Source organism: Bos javanicus, chromosome 6 (genome assembly GCF_032452875.1).
Source record: "Bos javanicus breed banteng chromosome 6, ARS-OSU_banteng_1.0, whole genome shotgun sequence".
In the NCBI taxonomy this organism is placed as follows: domain Eukaryota; kingdom Metazoa; phylum Chordata; class Mammalia; order Artiodactyla; family Bovidae; genus Bos; species Bos javanicus.
Genome location: NC_083873.1, coordinates 68,178,648 through 68,194,259, shown reverse-complemented (window position 1 = coordinate 68,194,259; position 15,612 = coordinate 68,178,648). Strand labels below are relative to the sequence as shown.

Below are 15,612 nucleotides of genomic sequence, written 5' to 3'. Positions count from 1 at the left end.
AAATACATGTAGAAGACAAGGAGCAGAATTAAGGGACAGACTGCCCAGGCATGTAGGAAGGCTCAAAGAGAACATGACATTTGAATGGATTTTTGAATGATGAATAAGAGTGTGCTTGACAGAGAAAAAGAGAAGGACTTTTCAAGCAGAAGGAAAAGAAGCAAAGCATAGGAAGTAAGGACTAGAGGACTAGAATTAGAGATAGGAATTAAGGATCAGTCAAAAGCCCAGTTATCTGAGTGGATTATTGGGACCACAGCCAGACTATTATCAGAGGCTTACTGCTGATTCCCCAAAGCATTGAGCTGTAAGCAGAAACCGTCTTTCTGCTTAAGATGAAGCTTGTCCTAGAGATCCAGGAAGGAGTCAGCCTAGAGATGCAAGTCAATTGGTTCCAGCATTTGGAAAGGATTTGCAGAACTTGATGACCAGCTAGGTACTGATCTTAGCCAAAACTAGAGGAGAGACGGGAAAGATTATAAAGGATTTACCGGGTGAGAGAGCTGAATCTTCTAACTACAATTTCTTGGCAATCCTCTGATGTAAAGTACGCAGAGAGAGAAACATCAGCTCCGGTCATCAAAAAGCAAAACTGATTTAGTTCCTAGAGAAAGAAAAATTTGGCCAGCAGGTCTCTCTGGTGTTCCTGTTGAGTTAGGCAGGCCTGGGGTCCCAAGATGCTTAGAAGAAGTTTCAGCTACTTGAGGAATAGTTAACGCACCTTGCTCACCACTGCCCTCTCTTTTTTTTTTTTTTAAACTAAGAGGATTATTGGATTATATTGACTTGACAGGGAACAAGGAATGTGTACTCGAGCTACTTGTATATCTGAGTGCCTTCCTGGTGTGCAGTAAACATCTGTTAAATTGGATTCCCCAGGAGATACATCACACTATCTTCAACCCACCTCCAAAACCACAGAAAAAAAGCATCAGCCTTCACCGGCCCGCCAAAACTAAGCAGCATCCCTGAAGTGACTGTCCTCTTTAAGGACATTCGGTTTTCAAGATTTTAGCTGCCTGTCAGCAACTTGTTAACTTCTGTCCACGTTGTCACCACCTCCTCCCTCGTCCACATGTACTCTGCAAATGCGCCCTCCCCACCCAGCCAAGGAGACCCCCGACTCGTGAAGCAAGGAGCCCTCCTGATGGCACCAGCACCGCCCCCCACCCCTTGCTGGGGAATGGAGGGGAAGGGAGAGGGGTCCTCTGTATTTTGAGGGCGCCCTTTTGGAAGAATCCAGAGGCGGCCCGAGGTCGAACGGAATCCCGGTGTGCGAGAAAACGCTCCCGGAGGCCACTGCCTGGGCGCCGGGGGCAGCGGAGCTGGCACCAGCGGCCTGGGCGGGGCGGGGTTGGAGATGGGGGCGGGGGCGAGGAGCGGCGGGCCCCTCCCGCCCCTCCAGCGCGCAAGCGCAGGCGCGCGAGGTGCGGAGGCGGCCGGGAGGGCGGCGGAGCCGGCGGGCGCGGGAAGATGGCGGCGGCGGCGGCGGCCACGGAGCAGGTCTGTGAGCCCCGCCGCAGCCGGGGGCTGGAGGGCCGGGGGAGGCTGGGGTCCTGCCGGTGAGGTCCTCCGTAGGACCGGCAGGCGGGGGCTGGGGCGCGAGGGCGGGCTCCGCGGGGCGGGGCTGGGCGGGAGCTGTCCGCAGCCCGGGATGCTGGCGAAGGCCGGGCGGGACCCCGGGCAAGGGTCTCCGGGGCGGATAAGGGGGAGCCAGCCGCGGGCTCCCGGCCTGGCCTGGCTGTCCCTTGGCGAGGTCAGGAGGGGCGCTGTCTTGGAGGCCTGGGATGGGGTCGAGGCAGCCGGGAGCCTCCGCCAGGACGTACCGGGGACATGTCCTGCTCCATGGCCAGCGAAGATGCGGATAAAAATAACCCCAGCCAACGAGCCGCCAGCCTCCCCTGATACCAGCCAAAAAACAGTCAGCTGTTATTGGATATCAGCTTGCGGCCACTTCTTGTGTGCCATCCCCCTAGGCTGACAGCCACGTTTCTCCTCCCGCTTTGGTTCTGGAGACTAAGTCGCCAATCAGTACAAGACTGTCTCCTATCCAGTTGGTTTAAAATCATTTTTTTAAAATCCTTTATCAAGTATTCCCTAATCTGCATTGTAAACTTGTAACTTAGAATAGCTTAAAAGGCTATTTTCTTCCCCAAAAGCAGGCTATACATTATGCACACACTTACACACACATGCACACATTTACACACACACACACACACACACACCTGTAGTTACTAGGGTGGTTTGTTATAATAAAAATAATTTTGATAGTCTCTTCCTCCCTTCTTAACTGTTATTTTCCTTTAACAATAAACTGTGGTAGGATAGTTTCTTTGGAAACGTCTCATTCTTCAGCATTGTTGAAAAAAATAAATGAGCCAGGTAGCCAACATTCTGTTTCCAGAAAAATCTTGTCTGGAAAGATTTTCTTAAGTAATTAACTGCTTTTAGAGACATAGTAGGTAGATATCACTGGAACAGTGATGCTGAGCGCCATGAAAAATAAAAGACATGACATCTGCCTTCAAAGTTAAAGTCAAACTGCCAGATAAATGCAGAAAAATCAGCTAAAGATGGTAGGCAAGCTACAGCACCTAAACAATAAAATGTAAAGGAATGAGTGAAATTGAGACAAAGCTTCTTGGAGTTGTTGAGATTGAAATTGTCCCTTGCTTTTGTGATTTCCCTCCTGAATTATCAGCGCCTGTTTTAGACGGTTCTTTTTTCATCTGCATCACTTGTTGATACTCTTGGGAGTTCCACCTAGTTTCTATTCTTGCTTTACACAAAGACTGGGCAATCTGATCCATCCCTTATTCTCCACTTCAGAGTTAGGTATTTATGTCTCCAGTCGGAATTTAACTGAATTTTCCACGGGCACCCCAAAGTCAGAAATTTTTAATGGTGAATGGTGCATCACACTCACCATTAAAAGGGCTACAACCATCCATTCACTTGGTTCACCTTGCCACAAGCAGGACTGGCTCAAGGGAGCTCAGGATGGACCCACCTTTGGGTTAATGCTCTGCTCTCCCAGGCTTGGTACTTGAGCAGAGAACCTCACATTTTCTTTTTGCTCTAGACCCCACAAATTATGTATCAGGCCCTACTTGGGGGTCATCTTAGATCCCCCTAAGCAACACTCACATCCAGTCAATCACCGGATCCTTTCAGTTCTACCTCTTGAGGACTCTCCCAAATCTTGATGTGCAGTGTCAAAATTCAGTCAAGCCTTCCTTTGGACTGTTAGGGAAACCTGCTGTTGATGTCTCCATCTCTAAACTCATCTATTCCAGTTCAACTCTTCTTGGTTTAATTTTGCTGTAATGCAAATCTATCACTAACCTATTTTAAATCCCCATTGCCTTCAGAATAGAGTCTGTCATTCTTGATGTGGTACTTATATCTACTCATTTATTGATCCCTAACCACATCTTGGGGCTTCCCAGTGGCTCAGCGGTCAGGAATCCACCTCCAAAGCAGGAGACCCAAGTTTAATCCCTGAGTGGGGAAGATCCCCTGGAGGAGGAGGGCATGGTAACCCACTCCAGTATTCTTGCCTGGAGAATCCCATGAACAGAGGAGCCTGGAGGAGTTCAGTCCATAGGGTTGCAAAGAGTCGGACATGACTAAAGTGACTTAGCATGCAAGCACAACCACATTGCACTTCTTATTTTGTCCCATTCGTATACTCATCTTCTTCACCATCCATATAAAATTACCAACATTAGTTTGCACAAGATGACCTCTACTCAGTTTCATGATGTTTCCTCTGCCTGGAAGGCCTTTCTTGGTACTTTACTTGGCTAACTTCTGTTTGTCCTTCAATGTTCAACTGAGGCCCCAGCTTTTTTGAAGAATCGTCAACTCATGACCTTGATAAGTCAAAGGGTATTCCTCTTATGCACTCTTTTCAGTTTCATTGCTCTACCACTGCACTTGCCATGTTGAGCTGTAATTGCTAATGACTCCATCTATCTACTCTGCTGGCCTGTAAGTAAGTTTGTTGAAAGTAGGTGCTATGCCTTGCACGTCTTTGTAGTCTGGAACATCTGGCATATAGTAACTCATCAGTAAATGGTAAGTACAAAGAATGAAATATACTGATGTACATGAATTGACAGAGAAAAGTAAAGAATTCATCCCAAGAAGGTAAGATGTGCCCTGTCTCTCTCTTATGTAGACCTGTATTCAGAGTCTGGCTAAGAGTTCTAAATTGCCCGTCTGACATCACTGTCATAATCCTATACTGGATCTGTGAAAATTAGAAGCAAACTCACTTTCCCTAAGATATTCTACTTTCTCTGGCCGAAAAACTACCAAAATACAAATTCAGCTCTAAAATGTTTGCAGTGTCGACAGGCCCTCATAGCTTCTGCACCTCATGTGGATACACAACCTACACGACTGTATTCAGCAACTTGTTTTGTGTTAAACCTGTTAAGTAGATTGAAAGCTCTTCTACAAAGCCTTTCTTACCGCTTCAGTTCAGTTCACTCACTCAGTTGTGTCCGCTCTTTGCGACTCCATGAACCACAGCACGCCAGGCCTCCCTATCCATCACCAACTCCCAGAGTTCACGCAAACCCATGTCCACTGAGTCGGTGATGCCATCCAACCATCTCATCCTCTGTCGTCCCCTCCTCCTCCTGCCCTCAAACTTTCCCAGCATCAGGGTCTGTTCAAATGAGTCAGTTCTTCGCATCAGGTGGCCAAAGTATTGGAGTTTCAGCTTCAGCATCAGTCCTACCAATGAACACCCAGGACTGATCTCCTTTAGGATGGACTGGTTGGATCTCCTTGCAGTCCAAGGGACTCTCAAGAGCCTTCTCCAACACCACAGTTCAAAAGCATCAATTCTTCAGTGCTCAGCTTTCTTTATAGTCCAACTGTCATATCCATACATGACCACTGGAAAAACCATAACCTCAACTAGACGGACCTTTGTTGACAGAGTAATGTCTTTGTTTTTTAATATGCTATCTAGGTTGGTCATAATTTTCCTTCCAAGGAGCAAGCGTCTTTTAATTTCATGGCTGCAATCACCATTTGCAGTGATTTTGGAGCATCTATTTCTGCTTTATTGACTATGCCAAAGCCTTTGACTGTGTGGATCACAATAAACTGTGGAAAATTCTGAAAGAGATGGGAATACCAGACCACCTGACCTGCCTCTTGAGAAACCTGTTTGCAGGTCAGGAAGCAACAGTTAGAACTGGACATGGAACAACAGACTGGTTCCAAATAGGAAAAAGAGTACGTGAAGGCTGTATTTTGTCACCCTGCTTATTTAACTTTTATGCAGAGTACATAATGAGAAACGCTGGGCTGGAGGAAGCACAAGCTGGAATCAAGATTGCCAGGAGAAATATCAATAACTTCAGATATGCAGATGACACCACCTTTATGGCAGAAAGTGAAGAAGAACTAAAGAGCCTCTTGATGAAAGTGAAAGAGGAGAGTGAAAAAGTTGGCTTAAAGCTCAACATTGAGAAAACTAAGATCATGGCATCTGGTCCCATCACTTCATGGGAAATAGATGGGGCAACAGTGGAAACTGTGGCTGACTTTATTTTTCTGGGCTCCAAAATCACTGCAGACGGTGATTGCAGCCATGAAATTAAAAGATGTTTATGCTTGCTGCTTGGTGGAGTTTAAAAAATTTTGTCTGCCACATTACCCACAATGATTATTCTTGCCTTTTTCTGTTTTCCATAAGCCCTCAACCAGCCTGCTACCCCTGCAACCACAGTAAGATTCCAGATGCCCTCTCTGCTCTTTATTGAGAGCTGACCTTGCCTTTTACATCCCGAGGAAAAATAGAAATGGTTTCTCTTCCTGGTGTGAACCATTTGAATGAAATGGGAGCCCACCTTTTAAGACTCTTCTGTACATTCACTTTCTTTCCTGTCTCCTGGAGGATCTTATTTCCCTCATTACTCTGCCCTACTCTGAGGTATCTGGTCTTTGTCCTTCTTGGCATGTTTCCCTCTGCCATCAAACATGTGAGTCTTCCTACAAATTGTTGGAAAGGGACAGAAAGATCCTAACAACAAGAACAAGCACAGTTTTCCTCTGACAGTACATAATTCTTTAGTTATTGTCTTCTCTCTCAATGAAAATAAATGTACACTTGCTGGCATCTTTTCAGGACTATTTCTACTTACCAGTTTGCTACTCAGAGTTTGAAAATCACAGAGGCAATTCTTACCATATTAAGTTCAGCAATGCTGCACATCCTTAGTTTTCTTGTATTTCTCAGTTTCCATTGCTCCTGCACAAAGTTTTCCAAGAGTACTTCCTTGGCTTTTGTTCTTTTGCTCTATACAGGGGTCCCTGACTTCCAGGACCCAATGCCTGATGATCTGAGGTGTAGCTGATGGAATAATAATAGAAATAAAGTGTGCAATAAATGTAATGCCCTTGAATCATCCCCAGACCATCCCCCTACACCCCAGTCTGTGGAAAAATTGTCTTCCATGATACTGATCCCTGGTGCCACAAAAAGGGTTGGGGACCACTGCTTCATGTTTTTTTTTTTTTTTTTTTTTACAGTAGACTGATATTAGTCTCATAGATTTAATTTACTTTGAAGCTGAAGACTCAAATTCGTCAAGTCCTGACTGACCTAATATCTCATACCATCCTTCTCATTGCCTCTGAGGCATGTGGTCGTTTCTCATTCAGTTCAAATGCAGCATATGTAAAATCTCCCTGCTTCATTCCCCATGTTTAACTAGTCACCATTCAGTAAACTGAGGGGCTTTTTTTTTTTTTAAACCTGGCTACAAATTCACTCAGTTATTCTCTTGAAGTGTATTTTTAATCTCTCCTTTTTCATCCCACCTGTTTTAGGCCGTCAATACCTTGAGTTTCCCTTACGACAACATCCCAGCAGCCTACTTGCTAATATTCTCCTCTTTCCTGTGTCTCCTGCAAATACTCACACATTTAGCATCCTGAAATATATATTGTTCATATTCAGAGACCTTTAGTGACTCACAAATAAACAGATGTCAAGACTAGAATTTGTTCACAGGTGTCCCAAAACTTCCACAACCTGTCCTCCTTTTCCGCCTTGATCCTGCCTGCATTGCCAGATCTGACTCACCTGCTCCTTCTGGTTTCCCGGACAACTCTAAGCCCTGCTGTCTCTTCTCCCATGAACTCCACAGCATGTATTGTTTGTACTATTGATTTTGGCATCGGAGCATACAGAATACGTTATTGTGCAAATCACATTTGTAATATCTGGAGGATAAGGATCTTGTCCTGTATTTATTTTGTATTCCTATGTATGGGATTAATGTTAAAGCCTAAAGAGCTTAAAAAATGCTTATTCAATAAATTAATTTTCTCAAAGCTCTCAAAAATATGAAAGTTGGGCAGTAAGCATTTCTACTCCTTCCTTTTATGTTCATGATATACCAAATAATCACCTACAATGTCATTCAACCTTAGTCAGAGGTTCTCAAATTTTTTGGTCTCTGGTTTTCTTTTTACTCTTCAAAATGACTGAGAATCCCAAAGAGAAAAAGCTGTGGATTTGTAGGGGGAAATCAAGAGAAATTAAGTCTGAAGGAATCTCTGGTATCTGAAATTATTAGACATACTCATTTCAGTAAAATATCACTGAGTGCCTTGTTGTTCAGTTGCCAAGGTGTGTCTGACTCTGCAACCCCATGGACTGCAGCACGCCAGGCCTCCCTGTCCTTCACCAACTCCTGGAGTTTACTCAAACTCCTGTCCATCGAGTCGATGATGCCATCCAACCATCTCATCCTCTGTCATCCCCTTCTCCTCCCGCCTTCAATCTTTCCCAGCATCAGGTTCTTTTCCAGTGAGTCAGCTCTTCACATCAGGTGGCCAAAGTATTGGAGTTTCAGCTTCAACATCAGTCCTTCCAATGAACACCTAGGACTGATCTCATTTAGGATGGACTGGTTGGATCTCCTTGCAGTCCAAGGGACTCTGAAGAGTTTTCTCTAACACCACAGTTCAAAAGCATCAATTCTTCGGCACTCAGCTTTCTTCACAGTCCAACTCACATCCATACATGACCACTGGAAAAACCATAGCCTTGACTAGACGGACCTTTGTTGGCAAAGTAATGTCTCTGCTTTTTAACATGCTGTCTAGGTTGGTCATAACTTTCCTTCCAAGGAGCAAGCGTCTTTTAATTTAATGGCTGCAATCACCATCTGCAGTGATTTTAGAGCCCCCCAAAATAAAGTCTGTCACTGTTTCCACTGTTTACCCAACCTTTTGAGCTGAAGTGATGGGACCAGATGCCATGATCTTAGTTTTCTGAATGTTGAGCTTTAAGCCAACTTTTTCACTCTCCTCTTTCACTTTCAACAAGAGGCTCTTTAGTTCTTTGCTTTCTGCCATAAGGGTTGTGTCATCTGCACATCTGAGGTTATTGATATTTCTCCCGGCAATCTTGATTCCAGCTTGTGCTTCATCCAACCCAGCATTTCTTATGATGTACTCTGCATATAAGTTAAATAAGCAGGGTGACAATATACAGCCTTGACGTACTCCTTTCCCTATTTGGAACCAGTCTGTTGTCCCATGTCCAGTTCTAACTACGCCAGAATACTGGAGTGGGTAGCCTTTCCCTTCTCCAGGGGATCTTCCCAACCCAGGAATCGAACCCAGGTCTCCCGCGTTGCAGGCGGATTCTTTACCAGCTGAGCCAGATGGAAAGACAGAAAAACCATACCTTTGACTATATGGACCTTTGTCGGTGAAGTGATGTCTCTGCTTTTTCTCTGCTGTCTAGGTTTGTGATAGCTTTTCTTCCAAGGAGCAAGCATCTTTTACTTTCCTGGCTACTGTCACCACAGTGACTTTGAAGCCCAAGAAAATAAAATCTGTTACTGTTTCCACTTTTTCCCCATCTATTTGCCATGAAGTGATGGGAGCAGATCCCTTGATCTTAGTTTTTTGAATGCTGAATTTTAAGCCAGCTTTTTCCCTCTTCTCTTTAACCCTCATCAAGAGACTCTTTATTTCCTCTTTGCTTTCTGCCATTAGAGTGGCATCATCTGCATCTCTGAGGTTGTTGATATTTTCCCCGGCAATATCAGCAGCACAATGGTTGCTTTATGGTAACTTAATGTAGCCAGTGGGCTTCCCTGGTGGTTCTGCCTGTCAATGCAAGAGACTCAGGTTTGATCCCTGGGTCGGGAAGATCCCCTGGAGAAATGGCAATTTTTTGGAAATGGCAATCCACTCTAGTATTCTTGCCTGGGCAGTCTCATGAACAGAGGAGCCTCATGGGCTATAGTTCACAGGATCTCAAAAAAGCTGGACACAACTCAGCAACTAAACAACAAATGTTAATCAGTACAGTTCTTTCATGGTAGCCTAACCTATACACTTGTGAATGAATTGTAAAAATAAAAACTTTTTATGGCATAAAGTATCACAATCATATTCATATCCTTTTTAAAAAGCCAGTGATATGGGATGATCAGCTGATAACCAGTTTCTCCAGTTATGAGACAGAGAGACTGTACATAATATAATTCTTTAAAAACAAGGTTATAAAACAGTAAGGAAATTGTTATTACTTTTATATTAACTATTACTCATCTTATGTATCTACATGTTTTATACATTCACAGCAAATCTTTTAATTTTTTCAGTATTTCATCTGCAAGTTTTTTTAAATTGTTGAAAATCTCCAAAATTTTTTCCAATACATTTATTGAAAAAAATCCATATATAAGTGGATCCATGCTGTTCAAACCCATTTTGTTCAAGGGTCATCTGCACATTCATGAGAGAAGAAGAGTAAAAAAAGAAAACAGCATCATAGAGGGTTTCTTTTGAAAATGATTTTCACCCTCCAGACACTTAAAGGATTTCAAGAAACCTCTCCATGGTTTCTCAGCCCATACTTTGAAAACTGCTGGTCTAGGATAATACTAACTTTAGCCAACTGGAGTGATAAGTAAAGTGTATTAGCCTTTCTAAATTCTTTTCATGTAAATGAAGTATGTATATGATTAAGCAGATCTTTATAAATTATTAATAAAAACTGTTCCACTATAGAGTATATCTATCAGCTCTCCCCCAAAATGAGCTGGCTGTTCACTTGACTGATGGTAGGACTATTCAAAGCAGATAGTGGAAGTCTGTTATCAGACTGTTACCTACAACCCTTCTCAGTACAGTCATGTCCCCGCTTGGAGCCTGCAATTCAACATGTGTGTGCATGCATGCTAAGTCACTTCAGTTGTGTCCAGTGCTTTGCAACCCTTTGGACTGTAGCCTGCCAGGCTCTGTCCATGGGGATTCTCCAGACAAGAATACTAGATAGAGTGGGTTGCCATGCCCTCCTCCAGAGGATCTTTCCAACCCAGGGATCAAACCATGTCTCCTGCATTGGCAGATGGGTTCTTTACCACTGGCGTCACCTAGGAAGCTCCAGTGCAACATGACTTGAGGTTTATTAGTAGAAAATGTATCACTAACCAATTCAGCTTTCTTTCCTTATGAATTTGCACCTAACAAATAATGCATCCAAAATAGAGGGTATAGCTGCTCCATTGTGTTCTATTTTGCTTTTAGCAAAGTTCCAATGGTCCTGTGAAGAAGTCCATGCGTGAGAAGGCTGTTGAAAGAAGGAATGTCAATAAAGAGCACAACAGTAACTTTAAAGCCGGCTATATTCCAATCGATGAAGATCGCCTCCATAAAACGGGACTGAGAGGGAGAAAGGGCAATTTAGCCATCTGTGTGATTGTCCTCCTGTTTATCCTGGCTGTCATCAATTTAATTGTGAGTATTTAGCACAGAGTATTCTTTTCTTAATTAGCATGAGGAATTTTTCTTCTGTTTTTAGTGAAATCATGGTAAAGAATCTGCCTGCAGTGTGGGAGACCCAGTCAGTCCCTCAGTTGGGAAGATCCCCTGGAGAAGGAAATGGCAACCCACTCCAGTATTCTTGCCTGGAGAGTTCCATGGACAGAGGAGCCTGGCAGTCTACAGCCCATGGGGTTGCCAAGAGTCAGACACGACTGAGCAACTAACACTTTCTTACCTTGTTTTTTTGGCATTTAGCTTTACTGTACTTTGCCTATACTGCATTTTTTACAGATTGAAGATTTGAGGCAGCCTTGTCCCAGGCATGCCTGTTAGTGCCAGGCATGGCAGCATGCTCACTTTTTCCAGCAGTGTCTGCTCACTTCAGTCCCCTTGTCACAGTTCAGAAATTTTCACTATATCTCAAGAGTTTTTCTCATTATTATATTTTTTATGGTGATCTCTGACCAGTGATCTTTAATATTACCATTGTAATTGTGTGGGGTTCCCACTATCCACATCCATAAAAGATGGTGAATTTAATTGATAAATATTGTATGCATTCTGATTGCTCCATCCACTAGCCCTTCCCCCCTTTCACTCTTTCTCTCTCTCTACTTGAAGTGAAGTGAGGTGAAGTCACTCGGTCATGTCTGACTCCCATCATGCTCCTCTGTCCATGGGATTTTCCAGGCAAGAATACTGGAGTGGGTTGCCATTTCCTTCTCCAGGGAATCTTCCCAACCCAGGGATCTAACCTGGGCCTCCTGCATTGTAGACAGACTCCTTACTGGATGAGCCATTCCCTAAGAGGCCGTTCCCATGGCCTCTTAAGTGTTCAAGTGAAAGGAGGAGTTGCAAGTATCTCTCAGTTTAAATCAAAAGTTAGATATGATTCAGCTTAGTGAGGAAGGTACATGACAAGCTGAAATCAGCTGAAAGCTAGGTCTTTTATGCCAAACACTTAGACAAGTTGTGAATGCAAAGAAAAGCTGCTTAAAGGAAATTGAAGGTCCTACTCTAGGGAATTCCTTGGTGGTTCAGTGGTTAGGATTTGACACTTTGACTGCCAAAGTGCCCATTTAAATTCCTGGTCGAGAAATTAAGATCTCACAAGCTTTGCAGCACAACAACAACAAAAACTTAATTCCTATTCTAGAGAACACATGAATGGTAAGAAAACAAAATAGTTTTATTGCTGATACAGAAAAAGTTTTACTTGTCTGAATGGAAGATCAAACCAGCCACAAAACTCTCTTAAGTCAAAGCCAAATCCAGAGTAACTAACACCCTTCAATTCTATGAAGGCTGAGAGAGGTAAGGAAGCTGCAGAAGTTTGAAGCTAATGGAGGTTGGTTCATGGCGTTTAAGAAAAAAGGCTCTCCATAACATAAAAGTACAAGGTGAAATAACCTGTGCTGATATAGAAGCTGCAACAAGTTATCCAGAAGACCTAGCTAAGATCATTACTGAAGGTGACTTCACTAAATGACAGATTATCAATGCAGACAAAACAGACTTATGTTGGAAGAAGATGCCATCTAAGACTTTCGTAGCTAGAGAGAAGCCAGTGCCTGGCTTCAGAGAACACGCTGATTCTCTTGTTGGGGGCTGAGACAGCCAGTGACTTTAAGTTGCATCCAGCGCTTATTTGCCATTTGGAGAATCCTAGGGCCCTAAGAATTATGCTAAATCTTCTGTGTCTGGGCTCTGTAAGTGGAACAACCAAGTCTGGATAACTGCACACTTGTTTACAACATAATTTACTGAATATTTTAAGCCCACTGTTGAGATTTGCTGCTCAGGAAAAAAAAAAAAGTTTCTTTCAAAATGTTACTGCTCGTTGATGATGCATCAGTCACCTAAGAGCTCTGATAGAGATGCACAACGTTGTTTGTGGTGTAGATGTAGTGTTGTTTTCATGCCTGGTAACACAACATCCAGTCTGCAGCCCACCCATCAAGCAATAATTTTGACTTCCAGGTCTTATTAAGAAATATATTTTTTATTAAGAAAAAAAGAAATACATTTTTTAAGGATAATAGCTACCGTAGATAGTGACTCCTCTGATGGATCTGAGCAAAGTAAGTTGAAAAGCCTTTGGAAAGAATTCATTATTCCAGATACCATCAAGAACAATGGGGGTTTATGGGAAGAGGTCAAAATATCAATGTACACTGCAGTTTGAAAGAAGTTGATTGCAGTCCTTATGGTTGACTTTGAGCGGTTCAAGACTTCAGTGGATCAAGTAACTATAGATGTGGTAGAAATATCAAGATAATTAGAAAGAGCCTGAAGATGTGATAAATTGCCACCATCCCCCTGATAAAGGATAAGGAGTTGCTTCTTATGGATGAGCAAAGAAAGTGGTTTCTTGAGATGAAATCTCCTCCTGAGGGAGATGCTATGAAGATTATGGACATGACAATAAAGGATTTGGACTGTTACATAAATTTAGTTGATAAAGCAGTGGCAGGTCCTGCACAGAGATGCCTCAAAGCCTTGTTAAGACTGTTTGGATCTCCGTGAAGCCCTGCTATACCCACGTTTACCTGGAGATTTGGGTAGGCATGGCTTCATGATTTATAAAATCAGGAGTGCTGATAAAAGAGGTAAAGCCTTGTAAGTTTCCAGTCCTGCACCTGCTCGTGGTCATCATTAACCAGCTTTACTTGAGTGGGATGTAGGTCTGACTGTGTTGTGGGAACACAGGACGTTGTGTATGCTTGTAGCAGTGCTGCTGCTCTCGGGCATGAATAAATGTGCCTGTGAGGACCTCTCACCCGCCACACACACACACACACACACACACATAAATAATAAAAGCAGTAGCAGGATTTGAGAGGATTGGCTCCAATTTTGAAAGAAGTCATACTGTAGGTAAAATGCTATCAGCTATGTGTACTACAGAAAAGTCATGAAGAGTCAGTGCAGCAAAATTCATTATCATCTTATTTTTAAAAATTGCCACAACCACCCCAGCCCTTCAGCAACCACCACCCCGATCTGTCAGCAGCCATGAATGTCAAGGCAAGACCCTCCACCAGCAAAGAGTTTATACTCACTAAGGGCTCAGGTGATAGCATTTTTTAGAAAATAAGCATTTTTTAATTAAGGTATGTACATTTTTTTTTTTGGCCTAACCTCATGGCTTGCATGGAGAAGGCAGTGGCACCCCACTCCAGTACTTTTGCTTGGAAAATCCCATGGACGGAGGAGCCTGGTGGGCTGCAGTCCATGGGGTCGCTAAGAGTTGGATACGACTGAGCGACTTCACTTCACTTTTCACTTTCATGCATTGGAGAAGGAAATGGCAACCCACTCCAGTGTTATTGCCTGGAGAATCCCGGGGACGGGGAAGCCTGGTGAGCTGCCATCTCTAGGGTCGCACAGAGTCGGACACGACTGAAGGGACTTAGCAGTAGCAGCAGCATGGCTTGCAGGATCTTAGTTCCCTGACTAGAGATCAAACTCAGATCCTCAGCAGTGAGAGTGCTGGGTCCTAACCACTGGACCACCAGGTGTACCAACAGGATTCCCTGAAAGTTGTTTTTTTAGACGTAATGTTTTTGCATGCTTAATAGACTACAGTATGCTGCTGCTGCTGCTAAGTCGCTTCAGTCATGTCCGACTCTGTGGGACCCCATAGACAGAAGCCCACCAGGCTCCCCCGTGCCTGGGATTCTCCAGGCAAGAACACTGGAGTGGGTTGCCATTTCCTTCTCCAACGCATGAAAGGGAAAAGTGAAAGTGAAGTCGCTCAGTCGTGTCCGACTCTTCGCGACCCCATGGTCTGCAGCCTACCAGGCTCCTCCGTCCATGGGATTTTCCAGGCAAGAGTACTGGAGTGTGGTGCCATCGCTTTCTCCTAAGTGTCCTTAGGGCTCATCAACTCACATTGAAGGGCTGCAATTGCTGATGACTGTGACATCCTTGTATACTGATACAGCAGGAAATACTTCATTTCTCACCATGTATTAATTTTACTTAGAAAAAAATGTTTATAGACTCTTTCCTTTAAACAACTTAACTTTTATTTTTTTTTTTTTTAACTCATTCAACAGTGAATCTTTATATTAATGATTTGTCCACCTTAGGAACTGCATGTGCACATTATTTCTCAAAATATAAACTAAGAAGGGTACTACAAGGAAAAATTATCTCACATTTAGTCAAAACAAAAAGAATCACTTTCAAAATTTTGAGTGTTATGCATTAGTACATATGCTTTTACATTCTACTTCTACATTCATTTGTCACTTCTTTAACTCACTGAGTGCATATGCTAGGCACTATGACAGAGATCAAGCCGTGATCCTTCTTTCAAGGAATTTTCAGTCTAGGTAGGAAAAAATAAATAAAATGAAAATTAAACTACAGTGTAATAAGTACAGTAGAAATGGTAAAGGGGGAGAGGAGGTTTCATGAGAAAGGTAAAAAGTAGGTGGGAAGAATCTCAAAGTAGATGTCTCATGTGATTGTCTTCTTTGAAGAAAGTATGGATCAACCATTTAAGAAAGAAAAAAAAATGTTACAAGCAAAAGAAGAAATATTTGTAAAGGCAAAGAAACATAATAAGGTGTTATGTAAGTGCTGCAAGTAATTTAGTATTAATAGAGCATAGTGTATAGGAATATGGTAACATCTAGAAGTCAGGGGCCAGAAACACAGGTATTATGTCAACATTAGATTTTAATACTGAAGTGGATAGAAAAACACAACAAAGTTTTAAGTAGATAGCAATGATCAGATTCACATGTTAAAGAGATAAATCTGCAGTATCACTGAAACTGG

General features: G+C 43.0%; 1 protein-coding gene and 1 pseudogene across 1 annotated transcript in view; both read left to right on the top strand.

Annotated features, from left to right (window-relative positions):
* Positions 1-1,401: 1,401 nt before the first annotated feature.
* Positions 1,402-15,612, top strand: part of SGCB (sarcoglycan beta) — a 28,892-nt gene continuing 14,681 nt past the window's right edge. Inside the window, exons 1-2 of the mRNA XM_061420142.1 lie at positions 1,402-1,503; positions 10,585-10,794. Coding sequence (XP_061276126.1) covers positions 1,474-1,503; positions 10,585-10,794 — 240 coding nt within the window. The 5' untranslated portion in view covers positions 1,402-1,473. The remainder of the gene's footprint in view (positions 1,504-10,584; positions 10,795-15,612) is intronic.
* On the top strand, positions 10,802-13,998 carry LOC133249536 (ATP synthase subunit ATP5MJ, mitochondrial-like; annotated as a pseudogene).